Consider the following 27,987-nt stretch of genomic DNA (forward strand, 5'->3'; position numbering starts at 1 on the left):
ATGGTCTCCCAGACTTGCCAGAAATAGGCCCTGAGCACCACAGGTGTGGCCTCACATTTAAAAAGAAAAAGAAAACAAAGCTTTCTTTTTTATTTTTCTTTTTGAATTTTGGGGTTTATTTTGAGGGGATTTGGGACACACTCGACAGCATTTAGGGGTTACTCCTGGCTCTGTACTCAGAAATCGCTCCTGGCAGGCTCAGGGGACCATATGGGATGCTGGGGATAGAATGTGGGTCTGTCCCTGATTGGCTGCACGCAAAGTAAATGCCCTATTGTTGTGCTGTCTCTCCAGCCCCTCTTTTTGGATTTTGGACCACACTAATTGGTGCTCAGGACTTATTCCTGACTCTATGCTCAGGGAGTCAGTCTTGACAGTGCTTGGAGGGATTAACTATATGGGATGCCAGGGATCGAACCCAGATCAGCTACATGCAAAGCAAAAGTCCTACCCACTAAACTATTGCTCCAGTCCAGAAAGCACAAGCTTTCCCTGCAAATTATTGCCCCTAAATGACAGGCTGTGTGAGTCCAGAATGTGCCTTCCTATAGGGGCCTCCATTACCTAATCTGTAAAGTCATGCCTCACTCCTCACCCTTCTTGGCATCTATGTAGAGATAAAATAGGCTTGTGGTTCATATTGGAAACTGGAAACTACAGTAGAGCCAAGAGTTCTTATTCCTTTTGGCCTTGGGCTTCATGATGTGCCTGAAGCTTTATCTGTCAGCCCAGATCCCTCAAAATGGACCTCAATGCCCCCATCATGACACAGGATGGAAGGTAGTGTGTACCAGTAAATAGGAGGGAGTGGGGTTTTGTTTCCCAATTTCAAAGTCCAGAGGCCTTGAGGAAATTCCTAATTTTCATGAAAGTGCAGGTTCTCCCCTGACCATCATTCTATCCTCCCATCTGACACAGGTCAGGCGAATGGGTCCAGGCAAGTAGAAAGAAGGTAAAGCTGCTGGGAGGTGAGCTTAGACCACCCCAGAAAGAGTCAAAGATGATTCAGACCAGCTTAGCAGGAACTGAGTCAGGGGTTGAGGACATGGCTCAAAGGCCACATGTGTGAGCTTTGTGTGTGGGAGATGGCATTTGTGTGTGGGAGCATGGCATGGCTCCCTGGTAACCCCCAGGTGTGGTCAAGACCAGCCCCTTCTTGTTTGTTATTTTTCTGTTTGTTTTTGTTTTTGTTTTGGGGGGTCACATTGGCAGTGCTCAGGGGTTACTCATCGCTCAGAATTCGCTCCCGGCAGGCATGGGGGACCATATGAGATGCCAGGTTTCGAACCACCAACCGTCTGCATGCAAGACGAACACCTTTCCTCCATGCTATCTCTCCAGCCCCAAGACCAGCCCCTTCTTGAAAAATAAAATAAAATATATTTTCTGTCTGCCTTTGAGTTCTCCAAAACATAGCCAAGTATCATGTTTACACAGTACTGGCAGTAAAGTCCAGGCAGTTGTTTTTCATGTGGCCAACCCTGGTTCTATCCCTGGAACTATGCATGATCTACAGAACACCTCCAGGAATGACTGTGAGCACAGACCCAGAAGTAGACCCTAAGCACAGCCAGTTTTTGTCCTCCCACTCACAAAAGCAACCAGAGCTGCCACTCTCTAGTGACAAGGAAAGAAATTGATTTAAGGCTGAACTTCTCACTATAGGCTTTAGTGAAAAGAATGTCTTCCCAGCTCTCTGGGACCCTCACTCTCTTATTTAGGGGGAGGCCCACATCTGGCAGGCTCAGGGAGTACTCTTGGCTCTGCACTCAGAAATCACTCCTGGAAAAAAAAAAAAAAAAGAAATCACTCCTGGGCCCAGAGAGATAGCACAGCGCATTTGCCTTGCAAGCAGCCGATCCAGGATCAAAGGTGGTTGGTTCGAATCCCAGTGTCCCATATGGTCCCCCGTGCCTGCCAGGAGCTATTTTTTTTGTTTGTTTGTTTTTGGGCCACACCTGGCATTGCTCAGGGGTTACTCCTGGCTGTCTGCTCAGAAATAGCTCCTAGCAGGCATGGGGACCCTATGGGACACCGGGATTCGAACCAACCACCTTTGGTCCTGGATCGGCTGCTTGCAAGGCAAACACCGCTGTGCTATCTCTCCGGGCCCTGCCAGGAGCTATTTCTGAGCAGACAGCCAGGAGTAACCCCTGAGCACCGCTAGGTGTGGCCCAAAAACAAATAAACAAACAAACAAAAAAATCACTCCTGGTGGGCCAGAGTGTTAGCACAGCGGTAGGGCTTTTGCCTTGCATGCAGCTGACCCAAGAAGGACCTGGGTTGGATCCCTGGCATCCCATATGGTCTCCTGAGCCAGGAGCGATTTCTGAGTGCATAGCCAGGAGTAACCCCCGAGCATCACCGGTGTGGGCCAAACAAACAAACAAAATTCCTGGTAGGCTCTGGGACCATATGAGATGCCAGAGATTGAACCCAGGTTGGCTACATACAAGGCAAACAAGTCCTACTAGCTGCCCTCACCTTCATCTTCACCAGCTCTCCTGGACTCAGTTTTTGAATTTTGTTCAGGGGTTGCCAGGCTCAGGCTCAGGGCAATGGCAGACTCAGGGCTTAGGGTGATGCCAAGCTCAAAGCAATGCCAGGAATTACTCCTGGCAGTGCTTTGGGACCATATGGGATGCCAGGGATTGAACTCGAGTCAGCTGTCTGAAAGGACAGAACCCTATTTTCTGTGCTATCTTTCCAGCCCCTGAACTCACCTTTTGATCTGCATCTCCTGTGTATAAACTTGAGGGCACAAGGAGTTTTATTCATTTCTTTATCCCTAGGGTCGAGCCCTGGGCCCAAGACATAGCCAGCATTGTGTCATTGATTCAATAACCCTATTGAGCATTGTGCCCCTGTGCTGAGACTACAACGCTGAACAAGCCGGGCAAGCTCCCTGCCTTCACGAAGCTCATATTCTAATGAGGAAGACACACAATAAACATGTAAAGCACAACAATGACGCATTATGAAGAGTGCTGAGAAGGGAACAATGTTGTCATGAGAGAAAGGGGATGTGACTTGAGAGAATAGATCAGATTTAAACTGAAACACGAAGGAAAGAGATCAAAACAGGTTTGCTTAACAAATATGTGTTTGGGCTGGAGAGATAGCATGGAAGTAGGGCATTTGCCTTGCATGCAGAAGGACAGTGGTTGGAGTCCTGGCATCCCATGTGGTCCCAAGAGCCTGCCAGGGGGAGATTTCTGATCGCAGAGCCAGTAGTTACCCCTGAGCACTGCTGGGTGTGACCCCCCCAAAAAAAACAAAACAAAAAAAAACAAATATTAAAAAACAAACAAACAAAAAAACCTCCAAATATGTGCTTGAAGAGGGGCTGGATTGATGGATGGATAAACAGATGAACATGCAAGCCAATAGTGTGAATTCTGGTTTGAATGAAAGTCATGATCTAACATCCAATCTTTAGGGGGGCTTCATTTAGTAGAGGCAACAGGGGTGTGAGCTCAAAGGAATCAAGGTTTCCTTCCTTAGCTCTGTCTGGGGGAGGAAAAAGGAAGAACCCAGGAGCCCTAGTGGCCGGCCGCTGGGGGGCGACCAAGAGCCGGTTCCCTTCCCCTTTAAGGCCGGAGCGGAAGCCCGGGAGCGAGAGGACTTATGGGTCGGAGGGAAAGAAACGAGACCGTCCCTTTAAGGGGGCGGAGCCACGGGAACGGCGGCGGCTTCGAATGCGGCCTAGGGCGCTGGTGTCCGCTTTGGGGCCCCCTTCGCCCCCAGCCTGCCCGGCCTCGAAGGCGTCTCTCTCTGGCCTCCCCCGGGACACCGTCGCTCTACTGCGAGCGACGAGGCTGCGAATTGAGCTGTGGGGGACCCCCCAACGGTCACCATGGTAATGCCTCGACCCCCCCTCCATTCCCCAACCCCAGGCTGCAGGAACCGAACCACCTCCCGGGGTCCCCGCTGTGAGCGTCCTGGGGCCGAGCACTGCGGCCTTAGGAGCCCTGGGAGGAGCTGGAGAGAGAGCATGGAGGTGGGGTGTTTGCTTTGCATGCAGAAGGACGGGGGTTCGAATCCCGGCACCCCAGAAGGTCCCCCAAGCCTGCTGGGGGTGATTTCTGAGCGCAGAGCCAGGAGTGACCCCCCCCCCCCCAAAGAAGCCCTGGGAGAGTTCAGTACACCACCTCCCACTGGGCCTGTGTCCCCTCCTGTCGCCTTCCAAGCTTGCTAGGGCGAGCCCTGGCTGCACCTCTCTAGGTGTCCCGGGCCTACCCTGTGCCCATTCCGATTTTGGGGTAAACAGGGTCCGGTTCCTCTCTGCATCCATGCATTTGACGCCTCTATCCTGGAGATGCGTTGGGCAGTGGAGGTTCCACCTTCCAAGGAACCTGACTTGAGGCCATGAATTATTCCAGGGGAGGGGGGACCATAGATTGATACTTTCTGCCTCTGTTCTGGGCATTCTTGGGGTGTGTGGGTGTGTGTGTTATGGTGTGTGGGTGTGTATTTTCTGGTTCTATACTCAGTGGTCACTGCTGGCAGGACTTGGCCAACCAGAGGAGCTGCTGGAGACCTAACCAAGTTTAGCGCAGGGCAAGGCAAGCAAGCACCTTACCCGTAGTCCTATCTCCAGCCCAGTGGTAGTTAATCTTTTTTGTTTGTTTGTTTGTTTTGAGGTCACACCCGGCGCCACTCAGGGCTTACTCCTGGTTCCACTCTTAGAAATCACTCCTGGCAAGTTCAGGGGACCATATGGGATGCCAGGAAATGAACCCAGGTCTGTCCTGTGTTGGTCACATGCAAGGCAAATGCCCTACTGCTGTGCTATCTCTTCGGCCCCAGTAGTTACTCTTAATATTTGCCAGAGGTTTCTGTGCTGAATTGGCGGGATGTTGTAGACCTTAGGCCAAGTGATTTCTGTGCCAGTGTAAAGAATGACCCCAACATGTAGTCTATCATCTCTTTGTACCCTCACCTCCCACCCCAGGGTGAGTGTCCATTTGTTGTTACAAGACAAGATTCTAAGTGGGAGGTTTTTTTTTTTCTGCTCATCTTTTATTCCTTCTCCAAAACTAGCAAGAAAACGAGCAGACAACAGTATACCTGATGGCCTCGCCAGAGTTGGGAAGCAGAGCCTCAGGGACAGAGTGTACTTGAAAACGGAGTTCTCCAATCTCAGTTGTTTTGTTTTCCTTTCAGGCATGCAGTCTGCAGAAGCTCTTTACTGTGGGAGAGGAGTTTGAAGATGAGGTAAGGAAGCATTGGTGACTGGGCTGGCAGAGGGAAGCTCCAAGGTCCCAGACACTTGGGTGTAGCCAACTTCCTGTCTTCTTTCACTTGAAATAATAGGTTTATGAAAGAACAGGTAAGAAATCAGTGTTGAGTGACCTGATTTTCATCCTTTTGCAAGCTGAGGGTGCTTGCCTGGTGATTGAACTCACCTGTGTGCTGCCTGGCTTGTGACAGAGTTTGTGCAGAGACAACACAGTCACTGGAGGCCTGGGTTTACCCACTGGCTCATGCCACAGTTCTTGGGCCTTTTCTGCACTCTCAGGGCTATTTTTCCTCTGGTGCATTTCACTTCCTAGGCTCTCCCTAGACAGGGTGAGATTACACCAAATCTGAAGCTGTTACCATAGACTCACCCCTTGCTGATCCTGACATGTTCTACTCATTTATTTGTTATTATGTGGTGCCAGAGAGCAAACTCGGGGCTGACAGATGCCAGGCAAGTGCTTTTCAGCTGAGTCATGTGCGCATCTCTCACTTACTCCTAGGGAGGGAGGGGTGCTTCTCACCTCTGGGGGTAGCCAGCAACAGCTGAACTAGTAATCTCTACTGTGGGCTTCTTACTCAGACCCACCGGAGGAAACCCTGAATTTGCTTGCTACCTTAGGTCCTTTTCAGAAAGATCAAGTAAGATTTGAGTGAGTAAAACCTGGTGAGAGATTTGTTTTTCTTTTTTTCTCTTCCCTTCCTCTGTTGTAATGAGCAAGAGTTGTATGTATGCTTGATTGTGATGTTTACTAACGAGGAATTGAGCTCCCATCTGTAGTGCTTTCACTCCCCCTAAACGTTGGGCCAGACTTGGGGCCCGAGTGACAGATCACTGGGTAAGGCGCTTGCCTTGCATGCGGCTGACATGGGTTTGATCCCTGACATCTCATATGGTCCCCAGAGCACTGCCAGGAGTAATTTCTGGGAGCAAAGCTCAGAGTAACCCTTAGCATTACTGAGTATAGCCCCCCAAAAAAGATTAATTTTGGGGTAGAGCCAGTGGTGCTGCTCAGGGCTTTCTCCTGGCTTTTCTTTTAAGGATGACTACTGATGGTGCTGGGAGACAATATATGGTGCAAAGGATGGAACCTGGGTCAGTTCCATGCAAGGCAAGAACCGTAACCTCTCTTTCAACTCTAGCATGAGTATCAGTGATTTTCAGCAGGTTGGTGGCAGTTTGAAAATACTTAAGAAGTTTAATCTGATTGAGGTCTTTATATTCTAAAGTTGGGGGACTCAATATCCAGGGAGTAGGAGATGGTGGGTTTTTGTTTTCTTGGGGAGAATAGAAAGGCACTTCACTGCTTCACTGCTTCTGCTTGAATTCTGCTTGGGATTCACTCTTGGCTCTATGGTTGGGGATCAGCCCTGGTGGGATTCAGGTTTATTGTGCCAGGAATCAAACTCGGGTTTGATTACATGCAAAGCAAGTGCCTTATACCTACTAGTATCTCTGAAGTCCCTGCTTTCACTTTATTTTTAATTTTGGGGCCATACTTGGCAATATTTGGGGGAACCATATAGTGCTAGAGGCTGAACCTAGCCCTCCCATATTTCAAGTACGTGCTCCAAACCTTTGATCCATTTGCTAGGCCCCTCACATTTCTTTTTGAGTGGGGGTGATTATATCCCTATATTCAGGGCTTACTCCTGGCTCTGCATTCAGGAATTGTTTCTGGTCGTGCTTGGATTCATATTGATCCATATTGAATGTCAGGAATCGAACCAGGGTGAGGCGTGTGTGCAAGTCAAACACCTAACCCACTGCTATGCTATCTCTCCAACCCTTCACATAACTTTTTTTTCCCATATCCTGTGGTGCTCAGGGGGGTCACTCCTGGTTTTGCGTTTATACTCATACCCAATTGACAAGAATCACTCATGATGCTAGAAGGATCTCAGCAGAAAATTGTCAGTTTTTGTCTTTTTTTTTTATGGGGGTGGGTTTGTAGACTTTCAGTTGGGTCTATGTTTGCAGCCATAGGAATTCAAAACTCTTGGCCTCAGGCTTGGAAGGCAAGAAATTCATCACTTACCTTCCACTTCAGAGATCGAAATTTATTGTCTCTTGGGGCCGGGTAGGTGGCGCTGGAGGTAAGGTGCCTGCCTTGCAAGCGCTAGCCAAGGAAGGACCGCGGTTCGATCCCCCGGCGTCCCATATGGTCCACCCAAGCCAGGGTCGATTTCTGAGCACATAGCCAGGAGTAACCCCTGAGCGTCAAACGGGTGTGGCCCAAAAACCAAAAAAAAAAAAAAAAAAAGAAATTTATTGTCTCAGCATCTAGGACCACCAGCCTGAATTAGATCATTGGTTTTGTTTTGTTTTGGGGCCACAGGGATGGTGCTCAGGGGTTAGTCCTTGCTCTGCACTATTGGTGGTGCTTGGAGGACGGATACAAAATATCAAACCTGTTTTGGTTGGTCATGTTCAAAGCAAATGCCCGTCCCACTGTGGCTTCAAAAGAGATCTTGGCCTTCTGCTCCAGTCAAACATACATGGAAACTACTAAACTGTGTCTATGGCCTGGAATCTCTTTGTTTTGTCAATGACAAGTTCTTTGTGTCTAATGTTTGTTGTCACCTAGAGTTGCTTTATATTCCTTAAAGGGCCAGTGTGATGGACCCCACCCCACCCCCACCCCCCAACTTCCTCTCAGGAGTGATTCCTGAGTGCAGAGTCAGGACTAATCCCTGAGCACTGCCCTGGATTTTATTTGGGTGTGGCCCCCAGATAAAAACAAAACAAAGCAAGAAATCTCTTAACAGCAGCTCACTTGATGTGTCCTGCATCCAGAACCTTTGGTCCCTCCAGCCTCCTGTGTCTTTTTAGGGATCTGGAACCTGCGGTTTGAAAGCTTTTCTTTCTTTCTCTTTCCTTTTCCCCAGGGCTTATTTCTGGCTCTGTATTCGGGATCACTCTGGGTGGTACTTAGGGGTATTTAAGTCTCCCAAGCAGATTTGGTTTTAGTTTGTTGGTTTGTTGGGGCCACACCTGCAGTGCTCAGGGGGTAAACTGACTCTGCACTTAGGAATCATCCTTTTGGGACTCAGGACCATATGGGATGCCAGGAATTGAACCCTGGTCAGCTGCATGCAAAGCAAGTGCCTTATCCCCTGTACTGTCTCCTTCCCCATCTCAAGTAGGACTTGGGGGTCCCAGTGTCAGGAATGGAATCTAGGACCTCTGTGCCAGGCATACACTTCGAACTTCTGGGCCACACCCAGCAGTGCCCAGCACTTACTCCTGGCTCTGTTCAGGGATCAGCCCTGGTGGGGCTAAGGATTGCCGGTGATTAATTGAACTTGGGTTGATTAAGTGCTCCCTTTATTGAGTTTAGGTTGACTTAAGTGATCACTGTACTCAATCTAGTCTCTTATTGCCTTTTTAAAATTTTTTTATTTAAAGGTTTTGATATTACTTGGCTTGATTCTTACTTGGATTCTTGGTGGCTGCTTTTACCAAGAATTCAGGACTACAGCTTTGTCCAGGAGATGTGTCCTTGTCTTCATCTTTCAGCTTTGAGGATGTGTGATCACAGGCTGAGAAGGTGACTGTCAGAGGACCCCTCAGGTGTGACAGGACAGTGTTTGTGCAGGAATATGACAACACCATCCCTCCCCCTTCCCTGCAATGACGCGTCATGTCAGGCGCCAGAGCTGGCCACCCTCAGGCCAGGCTTTCAGTGCTGCTTCCATTCTGAGCAAAAAATGAGTCTGGGGGCCCTCTTGGCGCGGGCCAGTTGAAAAATCACTCTGCAGCCAGACAGCTCAGGGCAGCAGGGGTAGGGGCCGTGGGGACCTTCCTGTCAGTTCAATCAGCAGTTCTGACTCAAAAACACCCTCAGAACAGGTCTGTTGATCTGCAAGGTGGCAATCTCACCTTGTTTCCCGACTGGAATCCAGACTTAATTTAACTTGCTGAAAAGCTATATTTAACTTCTGCCTGTTTTGCTGGCTCTGAGGCCTTGCTGGCTTACTGAAGGTGGTATGGTGGGGGCGAGACGTCGGCCAAGGACAAGCCCCGGGCCAGCTGGCGAGAGCTTGATGGCACGGCTGGACACCAGAAAGAGTATTTCCTGGACATGGGTCTGTGACCTTTGGTGACTGTTGGGGCTCCCGGGAGCCCTGACAATGTTTGCTCTCGCCCAGCTGCCGTCCCTTCTGTCCTGAGATGTATGTAAAACAGACGCTACTGTAGACTTAGAACTTTCCTGGCAGGAGCCTGTGGTGGTGGATGCGGGCAAGGTCAGGGGCAGTGAGATGACTCAGAGGGCTGGAGGACAAACTTCCATGTGGGAGCCCTAGCTTTAGTCTCCCTCTTCACATGGTCCCTTAGCATCTAGCCAGGAGTAGCCCCCAGGCATTACCTGATGTAGTGCTGAAACCAAAGACCCAGTAGGAGGCCTGGTCTCTACTCTGCCAGTGTCCGCACACGTATAAACACAGTGCTGCTGGTTTCCTGATGCTCGAACCCTTCTGATTCTTTGCAGGATTTCCTATCAGCCGTGGAGGACGCAGAGAGCCATTGTGCTGGCCCGTGGCCTGTGAGAGCTGCGTGCCTGCAACCTGGCCCCTCCAAGCCCCAGGACAATGTGCCGGGGTGGGCCCCTGGGCATCCACTGTCTTCTCCACCTGCACCGTCAGAGGCTTCAGGCCTGCCAGCCTTGAATCTCCGCCTTCCAGTGCACAGTCTGTCCAGGGAACGGTCTTCTGTAGGGACAGATGATCGCTGTCCCGAGTCTCCTTCCTACCATCAAAGAAGAGTTGCACTTTCCGGAGTGGGAACCCCATCCTCAGCCTCCTGTCCTGGTGTTGTCCTTGAGCACCAACAGCAGGGTATTGGTGACTTCGAGGACCCAGAGCAAGATGAATTTGATAAGGTCCTGGCAGACATGGAGCTGGAAGGGCCTGGCCTGGAGCCGGAACTTGGCCTCTACAGGGGGGCCCCAAGAACTCTGCCCTCCTGGCCAAAGGAGGACTCACAGTTGGCTTTTAAAAAGGCCCAGGATGCTGAGCTGAGCCAGTCTGGTGTAAAGGGGCCCGGGCCTGCTGCTCACATACTGGGCATCATCTCAGCCCAGGATGGGCCCTCAGTTCCTCATGTCTCTGGGCAGATGCTTCAGCCCTGCTGGAGTCCTCGTACTACGGGTGCTCCAAATGCTTCAGCGGTTCCTACTCAGCTTGCCTGCCAGAAAGCCTGGCCCCAAGGGTCCTCTTCCCAGACCCCTCATCCTCTGCTCCTTCGGAGCAGCTCTCGGAGTCACCTCCCCAGTCAGCCTTGCCCTTCTCCCAAGATGGGTGTCAGCAGCAAACCTCGCTTTTCCAGACTGCCAACTCCTAGCACTGCCCTCTCATCTCCCTCTACACTTGGCCCTGGCTCATTTCCTCGGCAGCCCTTCCCACTTCGTGCTCCCATGTCTTGTGGTGAGTCTCCTTTCGGGACCCCAAAGGGTCCCCAAGCCGCTCTGCAGACTCCCATAGTCACTAACCGCCTGGTCCAGTTGGTCAGCGCCGCCAGTCGGACTCCACAGCTGTCGCCCTGCCCTGGCCCCCACACCAAAGCCCGCCGCTTCCCTGGCCCCGCTGGTGTTCTGCCCCACCAGGTGAGTTCAGGTGCCAGAACTCCCCAACACAAGGGTTCCTGCACTGTCCAGTCCCAGAATATCTTCATTCCTGGGGAAGAAAGGGAGGAAGTGCTGAGAAGGGAGGATTTACAAAGCAGTGGGGGGGGGGGCAGGAAAGCCCCCTTGAAGAAAAGGAGGGACAGATAATACAGCGGGTTAAGGTACTTGCCTTAACTGCAACTAATCTAGGTTCTATTATGGCCCCCCAAATGGTCCCCAGAGCCCACCAGGAATGATCCCTGAGCAGACCCAGGAGTAGTCCTGAGCACCACTGTGTGTTGGGGGGGGGTGGTTATTGAACTGTCAGGAAGCAGGGTTGGGGGGAGGTAGGGAGGCACTCTGAGCTCTGAGGCCAGGTCATCCTATGCAGTACCTACTACTGACCAGTGCCTTACAGGCAGCTCCTTCATAGATACCTGTAAGGATGTGCTTTTTGGTCATTTTTCTTGGAGCTGAAAATACAAAGAAGAAAATTGCACTCATTGCAGTCCCCAGAATCCTGCCCAATTCATGTAGCAGGGAAGGGGTGTGAGGGCCCCCACTACTTTGCCAGGAGTTGTCACCTCAGGGTGTGGCCACTCCTGGGTGTACTGTGGACTTCGGTGAGTTAGGGGTAGCTGGGGAGACATTCCAGCAGTGAATTGGGAGGCACAGGTGTAGGGTCTGTGGGCTGCTGGACACTCTGCTAAAGATTTGGATTTCAGGGGCCGGAGAGATAGCATGGAGGTAAAGTGTTTGCCTTGCATGCAGAAGGTCGGTGGTTCGAATCCCGGCATCCTATATGGTCCCCTGAGCCTGCCAGGAGTAACCCCTGAGCGCTGCCGGGTGTGACCCAAAAACCAAAAAAAAAAAAAAAAATAGATTTGGATTTCAGGTGTTGAAATGTCCCCCAAATCATTTCAGATCAGGGCCCGGAGAGATAGCACAGCGCATTTGCCTTGCAAGCAGCCGATCTAGGACCAAAGGTGGTTGGTTCGAATCCCGGTGTCCCATATGGTCCCCTGTGCCTGCCAGGAGCTATTTCTGAGCAGACAGCCAGGAGTAACCCCTGAGCAAGGCCGGGTGTGGCCCAAAAACCAAAAAAAAAAAAAAAAAAAAATCATTTTAGATCAAATCCCAGATCATCAGACTCAGGTTCCTGTCTGCTTGTGGAGTGCACCCTTCACATTTCTAGCCTCTGGAATATTTCTCCCAATCATTTGCAGTTTTCCAGCATTGGGAGAGAAATCCAATGAGGCATTGTGTTCATTCCTCCGGGGCTGGGTCCCCAGAAGGCCCTTGGGCAGAGTAGCCTCAAGGCTCCTCCCGGGCTTCTCGCTTCAGGTCATTGCCCCCTCCAGGCAGCCCTGGGTTTTGCTCCTGGGCCAGCTTCAGTTCCTCATATTCTCAAACCCATCCCCTCAGCGATTTTTTTTTTTTTGCGCTGCCAATAATGCTCCTGAGACTTCGTCAGGAGAGATGTAATATGTGTTAATTGTCCCTGATAGTTTCCTGCACTTGTTATGTAATCCAGACAAGAAGCTGTACTTGTAAATAACAGCTGCTGAGCTCGCTCTCCCTTTCCCTTCTCTCTCCCCTCTTAGCACAGTGGGAGAAATCTGGAAGAAATCATGGTCTCTACACCCCAAACCCCGACTCACGGGGCTCTGGCTAAACTCCGGACCAAGGTAACTATTTCTGTGCACACGTTCACTTCCCTGGCCCTGTTAGAGCACGCAGGCCAGGCCAGCCTTACAGGATTTGAGAGTTGAGCATCAGCCTTGATGCTTGTAGGTCTCTTCCCCGGAGTCGCATTCTAGAGGCTGTCGGGGCATGGAGAGGGAAAAGCCTGGGAGGCGTGCGCTTCACTGGCAGACAGGCCAGTCCAGGGCAGGAGGGTGCAGGGACCACATGACTCGGGCTGTGAATGCAGTCTTCTTCCCTGTTGGAGTCAGAGTCCTGCTTGCTCTGTCTTGTGTGTGGAGTGGAGGCTGCAGTGCTGTCCGTGCTAGGAACCCAGAGCTTTTCTCAGGGTTCTGAGCTGGAGAAATCTGCTTATACCCAGCCACCACTTGGTTCCCCCTTGGTGGGTGAGCTCCAGATCCCCTCAGATGCTGCTAGTTGACCTACACTACCCCAAGCTCAGCAGTTTCTCTGCTGCAGCTCCACAGATCCTTATCATTTCTGGTCCATCCAGATCCCTAACTGCACATCTGGATGCAAAGGATTATACTATATAGGCTTAAGAGTTAAAATCAGGGGCCGGAGAGATAGCATGGAGGTAGAGCATTTGTCTTGCATGCAGAAGGACGATGGTTCGAATCCCGGCAACTCATATGGTCCTGCCAGGAGCGATTTCTGAGCATAGAGCCAGTAACCCCTGAGCACTGCCGGGTGTGACCCAAAAACCAAAAAAAAGAGTTAAAATCAGTCATCCCAAACAAAACAGAGACCAGGGGATGGAGCCATAGCACAGCGGGTAGGGCATTTGCCTTGCACGTGGCCAACACAGGTTTGATCCCCGATATCACATATGGTCCCCAGAGCCTGCCAATAGTGATTTCTGAGCACAGATCCAGGAGTAACTCTGTGCTGCTGGGTGTGGACCCCTAAAATTTAAAAAAAAAAAAAAAAAAAAAAGACAAGAACAAGGACAGCTAGACTTTGGTGACTGTGCTTTAGACCTGAACCTAACATGCAACAAAGTGAGATGTGCTTTTGTCACAGTGAAAGACACATGGGGCCAGTGAGGTGGCGCTAGAGGTAAGGTAGGTGTCTGCCTTGCAAGCGCTAACCAAGGAAGGACCGAGGTTCGATTCCCCTGGCATCCCATATGGTCCCCCAAGCCAAGGGCAATTTCTGAGCGCTTAGCCTGAAATTACAGAAATTACTACCCCTGAGCATCAAACAGATGTGGCCCAAAACAAAAAAAAAGAGAAAGAAAGACACCAATGTCTTTCAACACCTCACTCACTCGCATCTGGTCAGCTCAGGCAGGTCTGCATAGGTGCCCCATGAACACGGGTCCCTCTATTCTGTGTTGCCAGGTGGTTACCAGTTCTCAGCTGTCAGTGGAAGAGGAATTTGGGCAAGGTCCCTGGCTAACCATGAAATCGGCTCTGGGCCTGAATGAGAGCGACCCCGCCTGCTTCCTCTGTGCCTATAGCATTGTCATGGTGCTACGGAAGGTAGGCCACTTCCCTTCTCTACCTCCTGCCCCTCTCGGGCTTTCCCTGAGAACCAAAGCCCCACTGCCACACATAGCATCAGCATGGTGGGAGGTTGTTGAGCCGGGCCTTGCCTGGGCTGGGCTTCTGCATCTCTGGATCCCCTAGTGGTCCAGGCTATGTGTGGACAAGTGAGCACATGTGCCGGCACATTCCTGCCCTGCTGCTGCATCAGCAGAGAGGGGAAGGAGGTGGGAAGGAAATGAGGGCCCAGTTCAGGTCACCAGGGCATTGGGGTGACCCCTAAATAGCACTGATGAAGTAATGAAGCACTTGCCTTGTATATGTGAGGTTTTGCCTTCAATCCCTGATGCTTCGCCCTCCTACTTGCAGTTTGCCCCACACACATGAGCACCTCACAGCAGAGCCTAGCTGTCTCAGCAACCACTGCCCTTTGTTCCCAGGCAGCTCTGAGACAGCTCCCCAGGAACAAGGTCCCCAGGATGGCTGTGATGATCAAGTCCCTGTCCCGGAGCGCGATGGACGCTAGCGCCGTGTTCAGGGACCCCACTGGTGAGGAGTTGGGTTCTGAGGCACGGCCCCGTGAAAGGGAGTGATGGGGAAATGGAGTCGATGAGCAGCCCTTCCCAACCGGGGCCCAGGCCAGTCTCCGAGCTGACCTGGACCCAACCCAGACCCTGACAGGCTTGTGATGTTTGCAGGGGAGATGCAGGGCACGGTGCATCGGCTGCTGCTCGAGTCCCACCATGGCGAGCTGAAGCCAGGCGCAGTACTGCTGCTCAAACAGGTATGGAGGTGGGGCACAGACCAGGGCAATACACACGATGGTGTGGCCCTGGTGAAGAGAGAGCACTGAGAAGCAGCAAGTGAGGCCTGGGGAGAGAGCTCGGAGTAGTCACTAGCGTTACTGGGCCAGAACGTTGACTGTCAAGCCTGTCGCTTCAGCTAATTGCTGCTAGGAGGGGACCATTCAACACTGTTTGGGACCCCCATCCCCTGAAAAGTAAATAGAAAAATAGGGAGTAGTGCGAGTCAGTAGGCAGAGCACTTGCCTTACATGTGGCCAAGCCGGGCTCAGTTCCTGGCACCCTGCATGGTCCCCTAAGTCTGCCTTATATGATCCCTGAGTGCAGAGTCCGGCGTGGCCCCAAAACAAAAAACCCAAAAAGGTTGGGGCTGGAGCAATAGCAGTGTTAGGGCTTTTGCCTTGCACGCTGCAGACCCAAGACAGACCCAGGTTCAATCCCCGGCATCACATATGGTCCCCCAAACCTGCCAGGGGTAATTTCTGAGAGCCACTGCCAGGTGTGGGCCCCCCCAAAAAAAGTTGATGGGGGCTAAGGGGCCAGCAGACAGGCCTAGGCCTCAAGTGGACACTGACCTGTCCACATGCAGGTTGGCGTGTTTTCTCCATCGCTCCGGAACCACTACCTCAACGTGACACCCAGCAACCTGGTCCGCATCTACTGCTCCGATGCCAGGGACGGGGGCTTCGCTGCGGTAAGAACTCCAGGGTTCTTCTCTGTCCTGCATGGAGACATGGGGGTTTGCCCTGAGGTGAAGGGGGTGCCTGCCAGCCAGCGAGTCACGGCACTGAGAGAGGCGGCAGACCTGGGTCGTTCCAATGTGTGAGAGATCAGAACTGACCAAGCTGGAGGGTCCCCTGGAGGACAGTGGCTCCCCAGCTAAGACTGTATTCAGGTGGTCACAGACATGTGCAAAACAGCACATGTGCTACGCCAGCCTCACAGAAAATGGGAGATGCAGGGAGGACACTTCAGGAACTAAGGGAGATGGGGCTCTAGCACACGCTGGTCCCCTCTGGCCACTGTGCCTACGACCATGGCTTGGTGGATTGTGGGGAGGGTGTCAAGAATCTAGGGTGGTCTCAGCTCTGCTTGACATGTAACATGCCCCACAACACTCACACACACACACACACACACACACACACACACACACACACACACACATTTTATTTTTGAGAGGATACAGGAGACTTCACTGTAATCTTGTTAAGTGATGCCTTTAGCTCTGACTTTTTTTACCCATTGCCCCCAGTGTTCCCACATTGTCAATGTTCTTGGAGCTGAAGCAATAGCACAGCTGGTAGGGCATTTGCCTTTAATGCAGCCGACCTAGGTTCCATGTCTGGCATCCCTGATGGTCCCATGTGCCTACCAAGAGTGATCTCTGGGGCCAGGTGGTGGCGCTAAAGGTAAGGCGCCTGCCTTGCCTGCGCTAGCCTTGGAGGGACCACGGTTCGATCCCCCGGTGTCCCATATGGTCCCCCAAGCCAGGAGCAACTTCTGAGCACATAGCCAGAAGTAACCCCTGAGCATTACCGGGTGTGGCCCAAAAAAAAAAAAAAAGTGATCTCTGAGTGCAGAGCCAGGAGTAACCCTGAGCACCTCCACTAGGTATGACCCCAAAACAAGCAAAATTCTCTATGTGCTCTAAAAATTTCCATACTTTTTAAAAGGCATTTCTAAATTTTGTTTGGTTTTGTTTCCCTTTTTGGAGGGTAGAGGGTGCCAAACCTGGCTGTGCTCAGGGTTTACTCCTGGTGATGCTCAGGGCACCGTATGTGGTGCCAAGGATCAAACCAGGGTTGGTCAAGTGCAAGGCAGTGTACTATCTCTCTGGCCCCTTTTCTTTTCAATGTTAAGTCGCCTATTGAAAAAAATGAAAATGTACAGAATAAAGCAAAACATGAGATTTACCTCCCTTGCTCCCAGGCTCTAGGGCAAACCATAGTTAATGGTTTAATTATGAATTTTAATTACCTGCTCATAAATTAGGCAGTTTGGGGATTGTTAACTGCTAATATCCAGGCCTAGACATACTCCCAAACACGTTTCTGAATGGCCTCTTTACTCCCCTGGCCCGTTTTGTGAGATTTCCAGAAACCTCAGAGATTGGCACAGTTGGAAAATCGACTCCAAAAGTTTTTCTTTGTTTTAAAAAGTTATTGGGGGGTCGGGAACAGGCAGTAATACAGCAGGTAGGGCATTAGCCTTGCATGTGACTGACCAAGATTTGATCCCTGGCATCCCATATGGTCCCCTGAGCACTGTCAGGAGTAATTCCTGAGTGCAGAACCAGGAGCAAAATCCCTGAGCATCACTGGATGTGGTTCCAAAACAACAACAAAAAAGTTATCAGTTGGATCCGGAAGCAGGCTCAAAGTGAGGTTGGAACTCATCCTTTGTATATGGTAGGTCCTGAATTTGATCTCCACACTGCATGGTCCCCTAAGCACCGTGCTGGGAGCAGTTCCCAGCACTACCTAACACCCCCCAATTTTTTTTTTGTTTGTTTTTTGGACCACACCTGGTGACGCTCAGGGGTTATTCCTGGCTATGAGCTCAGAAATTGCTCTGGCTTGGTGGACCATGGCTTGGTGGATTGTGGGGAGGGTGTCAAGAATCTAGGGTGGTCTCAGCTCTGCTTGACATGTAACATGCCCCAAAACACAGTACGCGCGCGCGCGCGCGCACACACACACACACACACACACACACACACACACACACACACACCATTTTATTTATTTATTTATTTATTTTGGTTTTTGGGCCACACTCGGCGGTGCTCAGGGGTGACTCCTGGCTGTCTGCTCAGAAATAGCTCCTGGCAGGCACGGGGGACCATATGGGACACCGGGATTCGAACCAACCACCTTTGGTCCTGGATCGGCTGCTTGCAAGGCAAACACCGCTGTGCTATCTCTCCGGGCCCACCATTTTATTTTTGAGAGGATATAGGAGTGATGCCTTTAGCTCTGACTTGTTTTACCCACTGCCCCCAGTGTTCCCACATTGTCAATGTTCTTGGAGCTAAAGCGATGGGACGCTGGGGTGGGGGTAGGTCGAACTGTGGTCCGTCCTAGGCTAGCGTGGGCAAGGCAGACGCCTTACCACTGTTCCACTGTTCTGGTCCCAACCCCCTCAATTTTGTGTGTGTGTGTGTGTGTGTGTGTGTGTGTGTGTGTGTGTGTGTGTGGTTTTTGGGTCACACCCGGCAGTGCTCAGGGGTTATTCCTGGCTTCATGCTCAGAAATTGCTCCTGGAAGGCACGGGGGACCATATGGGACGCCGGGATTCGAACCGATGACCTTCTGCATGAAAGGCAAACGCCTTACCTCCATGCTATCTCTCCAGCCCCCCAAATTTTTATTTTAAGTTGGGGTTTAAAGATAGTATAGCAAATAGGGTGTTTGCCTTACATGCCATTGGCTCGGGGTTGATCCCCAGCACCCCACATAGCCTCCTGACCATACCAGCAGTAGTGAAGGGTAAGCCCTGATTCAGAGCCAGGAGTAACCTACTATATCTTCAGTACTTCCCCAATTAAAAACAAAAAAGTTCTGATGTACATGTTTGTTTGTTTGTTTGTTTGGCCACACCCAGAAGCACTCTGGTGTTACTCTCGACTCAGTGCTCAGAAATCACTCCTGGCAGGCTCAGACTATATGGGATACCAGGGATTGAACTTGGGTTGGCTATGTGCAAGGCAAACTTCCCACTACCCACTGTGCTATTGCTCTGGCCCCTGACATCATTTTCAAAATGTTTACCTTTTTGTTCTCTTGGGTGGTACTTGCACCAAGTAGGATCCTAGAAATGCTATTAGTCAATGTGTCCTATACAGCAGAAGTGAAATGATCTATTAAAAAGGCTGGAAAGATAAAAAAAAAAAGGAGGGGGGCCCAGGGAGATAGCACAGCGGCGTTTGCCTTGCAAGCAGCCGATCCAGGACCAAAGGTGGTTGGTTTGAATCCCGGTGTCCCATATGGTCCCCCGTGCCTGCCAGGAGCTATTTCTGAGCAGACAGCCAGGAGTAACCCCTGAACACTGCCTGGTGTGACCCAAAATCCAAAAAAAAAAAAAAAAGGCTGGAGAGATAGCATGAAGATAAGGCATTTATTTGCCTTTCATGCAGAAGGACGGTGGTTAGAATCCTGGCATCCCATATAGTCTCCTGTGCCTGTCAGGGGCGATTTCTGAGCATAGAGCCAGGAGTAACCCCTGAGTGCTGCTGGGTGTGACCCAAAAACCAAAAAAAAGAAAGAAAGAAACCAGAGGGCCTGAACAGTGGCGCAGGCAGTAGGGCATTTACCTTGCACGCGCTAGCCTAGGATGGACTGTGGTTCGATCCCCAGTGTCTCATATGGTCCCCCAAGCCAGGAGCAATTTCTGAGCGCATAGCCAGGAGTAACTCCCGAGCGTCACCAAATGTGGCCCAAAAAACAAAAAAAGAAAAAGGGTAAAGAAACCAGGGGGCAGGAGGATCAGAGTGATAGCACTTTGGGAGGATTCCTGTTTGCTTGCCTTGTTGCACACGGCCAAACCTGGTTCGATTATTGGAATCCCATTTGGTCCTCCAGGCACTGCCAGGAGTGGTCCCTGAGCATAGAGCCAGAAGTAAGTCCTGAGTATGCATGATGTGACCCAAAATATTAGAAAAATCTTTTTTTAGGGGGCCGGAGAGATAGCATGGAGGTAAGGTGTTTGCCGTTTATGCAGAAGGTCATTGGTTCGAAACCCAACATCCCATATGGTCTCCCAAGCCTGCCAGGAGCGATTTCTGAGCATGGAGCCAGGAGTAACCCCTGAGTGCTGGCAGGTGTGACCCAAAAACAAAAGAAAGAAAAATCTTTTTTTAAAAAAAGGAAAAAAATTGGGTAGGAGCAATAGTCTAGAGCAGGGGTCTCAAACTCACGGCCCATGGGCCGTTTGCGGCCCTCCATACAACATTTTGTGTCCCTGCCCTAGAAGAATCTTTTTTGTATTTTTTTGTTTTAGTTGTTTGGGTCAGACCCCCCAATGTTCAAGGCTTACTGCTGACTTTGCACTCAAGGATCACCCCGACTTTGCCTCCTGCAGCCCCCAGGTAAATTGAGTTTGAGACCCCTGGTCTAGAGGGTACAGCACCTGCCTTGCACATGACTGAGCCAGCTTTGGTCATTTCAAATGCCGCGCGACCCCCCCCCCCCTCCCGCCCAAGCCTACCAACAGTGATCCCTGAGTGCAGACCCAGGAGTAAGCCCTAAGCACTGCTGGATGTGCCCTCATCCCAAACAAAATAAAGAGAAAGCAAATTACAAGAAGATTACAAGAAGTTACAAGAAAAAACTAATCTCGTGCATGGGGCATCCTGATCGTCACACTTAGACCAGAAAGACTTGTCTTTCCTGAACCATCGCCTTTCTTTGAGGTTGTCTGAGGTACCTCCCACACAAGGATTCTGGGGTCACAGGCATTGTTAACCACATCATCTATCCCCAGGATCCAGCAAACTCCCAAGATGGCCTGCTGGAGGACGAGATGGAGAGATCTGATAAAGGCTACAACCTAGCCCAGACCCCACAGACAGAGGTACCCCCTGAGGAAGAGCTCCCAGAAGCAGGTAAGTTCTCAGTCCTCCCAGGAGGTGCTCTTCGCATTAACCCTCGGTTTGGGATCATACCTGATGGAGTGGAGAGGGGGGCTACACACTGCTCAGTGCTTGAGCAGTCATGGGCTGAGGTCAACCCTGGCGCTCCCACATGCAAAGCACACTGCAGCCCTTTAGGCTATTTTTCCAACCTCTCCAGCTTGGACTCTACCTGATAAGAGTTTAGGAGCTACTCCTGGCTCTGCTCAGGGGTGAACCCTGGCTGCACATTAAGGATTACTGTATTGGGGATTGAATCAGCATGAAATCACTGCATGCAAGGCAAGCTCCTAATCCTTGCACTCTCTGGCTACTCCTCCATTCACCTTTGATGAGCTCAGCCAGATATTTCTGGCTGCATTTTGTTCCTCTTCCTATGATTTTTTTGTTTTGTTTTGTTTTTTGGGCCACAACCAGCAGTGCTCAGGGATAAATCCTGTTCTGCACTCAGAAATTGCTCCTGGAAAACTCGGGACCAAATGGGATGCCAAGGATCGAACCTGGGTCAGCCACATGCAAGGCAAACTTCTTATCCACTGTTCTATATATATATTTTTTTTTTTGGGGGGGGGGGCCACACCCATTGACGCTCAGGGGTTACTCCTGGCTATATACTCAGAAATAACCCCTGGCTTAGGGAGACCATATGGGACTCCAGGGATCGAACTGCGTTCCGTCCTAGGCTAGGGCTTGCAAGTCAGACGCCTTACCTGTAGTGCCACCTTTCCGGCCCCACCCACTGTTCTATTACTCTGGCCCCATTCTATGAAGTTTTGGATCTGATGGAATCTTACAGAAATCAGGTGTGTTGCTTTCCCTGGCAAGTTTATAGCAACAAATGGGTTTCACGGTGCCATCAGGGCCACATAAAACAGATGGGTTTGGAGTGATAACACAGCACATGGCCAATCTGAATTTGATTCCCAGTACCCCATATGGTTCCCTGAGCCCTACCAGGAATAAAGCAAAAATAAAGAGTATAATCTGTGAGCTTTGTATCCTCCACAAGGTAGATTGGCACCTCTATGGGATGATCACCAGGCCACAGTGACAGTCCCTTTGCCTGACTAAGTTCAGTGCCCAACCAGGCAGTGCTGTGTCCAGATTTAGGAGGCCAGGTACCAATTTGAGGGGCCCATCATCAGCTGGTTCCTCAGAAGGCTGCATCAGCTGGGGGAAACACAAACCTAAGATATGCTCAGTAGGGTTTTTATTATTTATTTTTTTCCATACCTGGGCACGATCAGGGCGTAGTCCTGCTTTGTGCTCAGGAATTACTCTTGGTGGTGCTTGAGGGACCATATGGAATGCCAGGACTGAGTCTGAGTTGGTCACATGCAAGGCAAGTTCCTTACCAGTTGTACTATTGCTTTAGCCCCCAAGATCTGCTCCTTATTATTATTATTTTTTTTTTTTTTTTTATAAATTCAGTCTTGGGGCCAGAACAATAGTACAATGGCTAGGGAACTTGCCTTTCATGTAGCCAACCTGGGTTTGATCCCCAGCACCATTTATGGTCCCCTGAGCCCTGTCCTGGAGTAAGACCTGTGACTCAAAAATTGAAAACAAGAACGTTTCAATTTTGTCTGTCCTCTAATGCACGAAATCCTGGTTGGGTATCTCACATTAACCAAATTCAATTGGGTAAACCACACAGCCCATTACTTTATATGCTATGAAAAAGTATCTTCTTTTTGGCAGAGTGAAACCTTGCGTGTGTAAAGCCCTAAATTTGGTCCCTTGCACCATACAGCCTTCCCCTTCCTACTCTTTCACTACCCAGGATTATCTCTTTTTTTTATTATTATTTTATTATTTTTTTGTTATTTTGTTATTTTATTTATTTATTTTATTTTATTTTTTTTGTGATTTTTGGGTCACACCTGGCAGTGTTCAGGGGTTATTCCTAGCTCCAGGCTCAGAAATTGCTCCTGGCAGGCACGGGGAACCATATGGGACGCTGGGATTCGAACCGATGACCTCCTGCATGAAAGGCAAACACCTTACCTCCATGCTATCTCTCCAGCCCCTATTTTATTATTTTTAATTATTTTTATTTAAATATTTAATTATTTTAATGTTTTAAATATTATTTTAATATTTATTTATTTATTTATTTATTTTGTGGTTTTTGGGTCACACCCGGCAGTGCTCAGGGGTTACTCCTGGCTCCATGCTCAGAAATTGCTCCTGGCAGGCACGGGGGACCATATGGGGTGCTGGGATTCGAACCGATGACCTTCTGCATGAAAGGCAAACGCCTTACCTCCATGCTATCTCTCCGGCCCATATTTTATTTTTTTTATTATTATCCCACGTGGTGGTGCTCAGGGGTTACTCCTGGCTCTGCACTCAGAAATCACTCCTGGCAGGCTTGGGGTACCATATGGGATGCTGGGAATCGAACCCAAGTCTGTCTCAGGTCGGCCTAGTGCAAGGCAAAAACGCCTTACTGCTGTGCCATCTCTTGGCCCCTATTTAAAGAAAAAAGGAAGGGGAACCAGAGAGATATTATAAGGCACATGACTGACCCCATTTTGATCCCTGACAAAACATGGCCCTTCAGTACCTCTGGAAGTGATGATGAACACAACTGAGAATAGCCTTGAATGTCACCAGGCGTGACCCTCCCCCCCAAGATAGAGTAAAAAGATAGTCATAACTGGGAGAGACAGCTCAACTGTCCCCATGTCCTTCCCATGCACTCACAGCACTGCAGTAAAGAGCCCTTGGTTTACCTTGAAGCCTGGAGAGATGGCTCAGTGGTAGAGCTCGTGTTTTGTCTGTGGGAGACCCTGAGTTCAGTTCTTGGCACTGCATAAACCAAGCAAAGGAGTTCATGATAGAAGCTGGAGTGACAGTACAGTTGGGAGGGCATTAACCTTGGTTGTGACCAACATGAGTTTGATTCCCAAGTCCCCTAAGCACTGCCAGGAGTAATTTCTGAGCAGTGAGCAGAGCAAGCTTTGAGCATCACCAGCTGTGGCTCCAAACCCAAATTTAAAAAAGTCACTAGTCTGGGGCCAGAGAGATAGCATGGAGGTAGGGCGTTTGCCTTGCATGCATCTCATACGGTCCCCATGCCTGCCGGGAGCGATTTCTGAGTATAGAGCCAGGAGTAACCCCTGAGCACTGCTGGGTGTGGCTCAAAAAAAAAAAAAAAAAAGGAGTTACTAGTCGAAGCTACTGGGGTTACAAGATGAGCGCTGCTTCTAAATTCTTAGGTATAAGCGCCACTTGAAAACCGTAGTCAGGACCTCTTTACTCCCTACTCCCATAGAGGCACCTTGGAGACCACATTATATCCTACAATTGTTTCATCCTTAAGGAACAGTGGGGGCCAGGTAGGGCTCCTGCCTTGCATGCGGACAGCCGGGATTTGGTCCCTGGCACCTCTTAAGGTCCATAGTACCTGCCAGGAGTAAGCCCAGAGCTTACTCATATGTGTATGTGACTCAACACATAACACTCTCTTCCTGCTTCAGTGATTGGGTTGCCCTGCACAGGTGATGGAAGTGGTCACTGCTGTGCCCTCTGGTGTGTTTTGGGGTGTGGGGAGCAGAGGTCAGAAGAAGGCAGGCCCAACATAGTCCCCTTGGCAAGGGCCCCCAACTCTACCACTGGGTGTAGGCCCTCTGGGCTGATGTCACTGACATGTCCTTCCCTGCAGATGACTTGGACGGACTCCTGAGCGAACTCCCAGAGGACTTCTTCTGTGGGACCAGTACTTGGGGCCCCTCAAAGGCCGGAAAGCCACCATAAACAAAACAGCAGCCTCGAAGTAGCCCTTGAATCGCAGCCAGGAGCCAGGGAAGAGCAACAACCCAGGAGGACTGTGCAGGCTCTTGATCATTGCCCAGGTGCCTGCCCCTAGTCCCCCTACCCCACTGTCGTCACTTTAACTTCTTTTGGCACAATTGAACCAGCTGCCCACCCTCCTCCAGGCAGCCTGGGCCTTTCATAGTCTGCACAGAGGAGCACCAGGTGTCCAACCCAGAAAAGGCCATGCTGAGACTTTTCCTTCCTGAGGTGCAGTGCTACAGTCTACTGCCAGGCCTTCCCTGCTGAGGTGTGTCTGGTGCCTGGTTTCCCTTCCCTCTGCCTGGCTCCTCATCTGTCCTGCCAGGGGCTTTTGGCCTAACAAAACCACGTCCTCCTTTTCTTTGTTTCTTCTTTGCTCTGTCTTTTTCTTTTATTGTTTTGGGGCCACATCCAGTTGTGCTCAGGGCAGACTCCTTGCTCAAGGATCATTCCTGATGGATCCTATGCAGTCCTGGGGGGTATCAAACTGGAGTTGACCATATACAAGACAAGTCTTACACATTGTATTATCTTTCTGGGCCCTGCTCTGTTTCTCTGTCTCAATAAATTTTCTTTCCAACAACTTCAGATATTCAGGATAGCGTAACAGTACACTCCCCCACCATATATCCCTCTTATCCCTATCTTATCTGAGTGTGGGTATCTTGGAGAGCCATTTCTGGTACTTGACTTGAAAACTTGACTCTGGGCACCACATAGTATTGTGGGGTCTCAGCTTGCTGTTTTGCAGAAGAAACCAGAGAGTAACAGGACAAGGTATATTTCGGCCAAGGGTTGTGGAGCAGGTTGGATTTTTTTTTTTTTTTTTGTGGGTGGGGAAGGCAGGTTTGGGCCACACCCGGTGGTGCTTAGGGGTTACTCCTGGAAGACTCAGAAGATCATATGGGGCACTGGGGAGCCCAGATTGGCTGCATACAAGGCAATCACCTTACCTTTTTTGGGGGTGTTCCCCTACTCCCCAACAGCCCCCATCACCCTACCATTGTACTATGACTCCAGCCTCTTGTTTGGGTTTGGGTAACACATCTGGGAGTGTTCATTTTACTCCTGGGTCTGTTCAGTGTTTATTCCTGGTGGTGCTGGGTATCAAATCAGAATGGCGATCAAGCTGACCAGCCAGCTACGGACCATGCAAGTGCCTTATCTGCTATACTGTCTCCCTGACATCTGGAATTTTGTCTTGTCTTGTAAGTAGCCCAGGGTTGAATGTTTGGGAGAGGATGACCCCAAAGATAAGGTGCTGTTCCCATATCACATCAGGGGTTGATGTTGACCCTAGCCATGGTTTAAAAGGTCTTAATATGTCCAAGTAAACCACCTTACTGCTTTCCTTTCTGGAGTGAAGAGAAGAAAGGAAGATTCTAACTGATGGCAGAGTAGTTGTGGGTTAAAGACCCCAGTCTCAATTGTCACTAAGCAGCCATCCCATCCTGGATCTCTGTTGAGTCTCAGACCGCCCTGCAGAGGTCTCCATCTCCCTTTCCCCAGTAGCAGCTGCTGTTGAGCCGCCTGAAGGCTGGGCCGTGGGGTGATGGGGTGCCAAGAACTTCCATCTTGGCAGTGGAGAGAGCTCAGCAGGCTGGAGCACCTGTTTTGCATGGAGGAATTAGATCCTGAGTTAGATCCCTGGCCCCATTCGCTGATCCTGAGCATCATCAGGCGTGGCCAAAAACTCCACATTCAAGTCGGGGCTACGGCTGAGCAGGACATATGCTTCTGCCTGTCCTAGGCCCTGGATACCATCCCTGGCTCACAAAACTGCCATCGAGCTGAGCTGGCCACTGGTTGCTCTCTAACTGAGTAGACTGTGCTCTTTCTATCCCACAACTGCCCATCCCTGCACTTGTCCTGCAGTGTTCTTCCCAACTTGCCTTTGGAGCCCAGGTCCCTACTGCTCGGTATTGACCAGTGTCCTGGTTTCATGAATGACTGCAATGCGCTGAGGCCGGCGGGGCGTCCATCTCCTTGACACATTGTTCCTGCCAGTAGAACTGGCTCCCTGTGGGCTCGTGTGCAGGTTGTAGTGAGGGCCTCCTTTTTTCTGCCCTCCAGAAGCTAGTGCTTAGGGCAGGGAGACAGCCTATGGTACCTGGGAGGTGAGCTACAGGCCTGGGGGACCCGGGACTGTGGAGCGTGCTGGGTGGCGCCACCTCTTGGGGCCTGAAATGAAGGCTTGGCCCCTCCTGACCTTGCCAGCTCCCCTCCCTGGGAATCCGGCTGTGGGTGCCAGGCCAGGCTGTGGGCGAAGCAATTAAACCGCTTGACGGGGTGCCAACAAAGTTAATCATGCCTGTGGATAGAGGCGCCTTTCTCTGAGCAGCCCCGTGCCCTCTCCGTGCATGATCTCATTTGTTCTCTGGGGTCCCCCGCCCTAGAACATCGCCCAGAAGCTGGGGCCAGAATGTGTGGGCAGGGTGAGGGCAGTTGCTGGGAACAAACAGGTGGCTGCCGCCCCCGAGGCCAGGTGAACAACTTAACTTGCTGGGGAGAGAGGACCCGGCCTATCAGGCTGCACTTCTGCTGCCAGCCAAGTGCCACCAAGACAGACTGTGTCTCGAGATCACCAGGCCTCGGCCAGCACCATAACCCAGCATGTTAATGACCATTTTCAGCAGATGTACTGGTGTTTCACAAGGTACTGAGTGTGTGTTGGGGGTGGGTCCCAGAGTTGGGGTGTGGCTGAAGGCATTCTCAGCTGAGGAGAATGGGGAGGTTTGTCATGAAGGCAGAAAATTAGCCGTTTTATTTCTCCTCAGAACCTGACCTTCAGGCCCTGGAGATGTGGCTAGAGGCTGGGAGAGACCAGCTAGAGAAGCTTCCCGGGGTCAAGTGAGGCCAAGCCACAAGCGGAGCTGCAGGAGCTGCGTGCACAGTCCCCTGCCGCCCTCTAGAGGCTGCCGGCTGCAAAGCCGCTCTCTGGCTGGCGAGTTTCCTGGAAGTAGCTTTGCTAGGGGTCCCTAGAACTGGAAGGTCCACCAGGAGGTCCTCAGATAAGCAGGGAATGTGCCTTCAGGAGTGGGAAGGAAATTCCTGAAGTCTGCTGCTACCTGGTGAGGAGTGGTCACCTCTCAAGGTGTCTTTCAGGAGAACCCCCACCTAGAATCCTTGTCCTGGGTCCCCGACACAGACTTTTATGACCCTGAGCAAGTGCTTTGTCCTTGACTTAACTTAATGTTCTATGAGTCAAATAATATCATCCATGTCAGGACTGCTCAGCGATGCTAACTAGCTAACTCGTTCTGGAATTTACTGTTAAAACCTGATCTGGGGGCCCAGAAAGATAGCACAGCAGTAGGGCGTTTGCCTCGCAAGCAGCCAACCCAGGATCAACGGTGGTTCGAATCCATTCCATATGAATTTCCCCATGCCTGCCAGGAGCAATTTCTGAGCACAGAGCCAGAAGTAACCCCTGAGCGTCGCCGTTGGTGTGGCCTACCCCCAAAAAAACTATGAATGACTTTGTGAATCACAATAGTTTAAGGATGTATGCTAAGAACGGGGAGGCAGGTGGTCAACACAGGTGGTGGGAATTGCCCCAATTCACCGGCACTATGTACCTTAAACATAACTGTGAAAGACTTGTAATTCATATTGACCTCAATAAAAACATTAAAAAAAAAAAAAACCCTGATCTGCTCTTTACATGACTCAGGATGGTAGAAGTGATTTATCCTTTTATTTTTGGTTTTGGG

The 27,987-nt window shown here is 50.6% G+C and overlaps 1 protein-coding gene across 1 annotated transcript; it reads left to right on the plus strand.

The window, feature by feature from the left end:
- The first annotated feature begins 742 nt into the window (after positions 1–742).
- Positions 743–24,394, plus strand: HROB (homologous recombination factor with OB-fold). Its single transcript, XM_049768143.1, has 12 exons — positions 743–780; positions 3,596–3,794; positions 3,897–3,932; positions 5,167–5,217; positions 9,735–10,847; positions 12,452–12,535; positions 13,895–14,035; positions 14,479–14,587; positions 14,737–14,822; positions 15,431–15,535; positions 20,326–20,446; positions 24,144–24,394. Exons 1-12 carry the CDS (start codon positions 743–745, stop codon positions 24,233–24,235), a joined length of 2,175 nt encoding a protein of 724 aa, XP_049624100.1. The 3' UTR covers positions 24,236–24,394.
- Positions 24,395–27,987: the final 3,593 nt, after the last annotated feature.

The sequence above is a fragment of the Suncus etruscus genome, chromosome 1, assembly GCF_024139225.1.
Source record: "Suncus etruscus isolate mSunEtr1 chromosome 1, mSunEtr1.pri.cur, whole genome shotgun sequence".
In the NCBI taxonomy this organism is placed as follows: domain Eukaryota; kingdom Metazoa; phylum Chordata; class Mammalia; order Eulipotyphla; family Soricidae; genus Suncus; species Suncus etruscus.

Excerpts from the sequence above, each read along its gene's own strand:
- HROB (XM_049768143.1), top strand. The coding sequence starts at position 743 with ATGGACCTCAATGCCCCCATCATGACACAGGATGGAAG. Across the intron at positions 3,795-3,896 it reads CTGGCCTCCCCCGGGACACC|GCTGCAGGAACCGAACCACC; the intron begins GTCGCTCTACTG and ends CCCCAACCCCAG. Across the intron at positions 15,536-20,325 it reads GGGACGGGGGCTTCGCTGCG|GATCCAGCAAACTCCCAAGA; the intron begins GTAAGAACTCCA and ends ATCTATCCCCAG.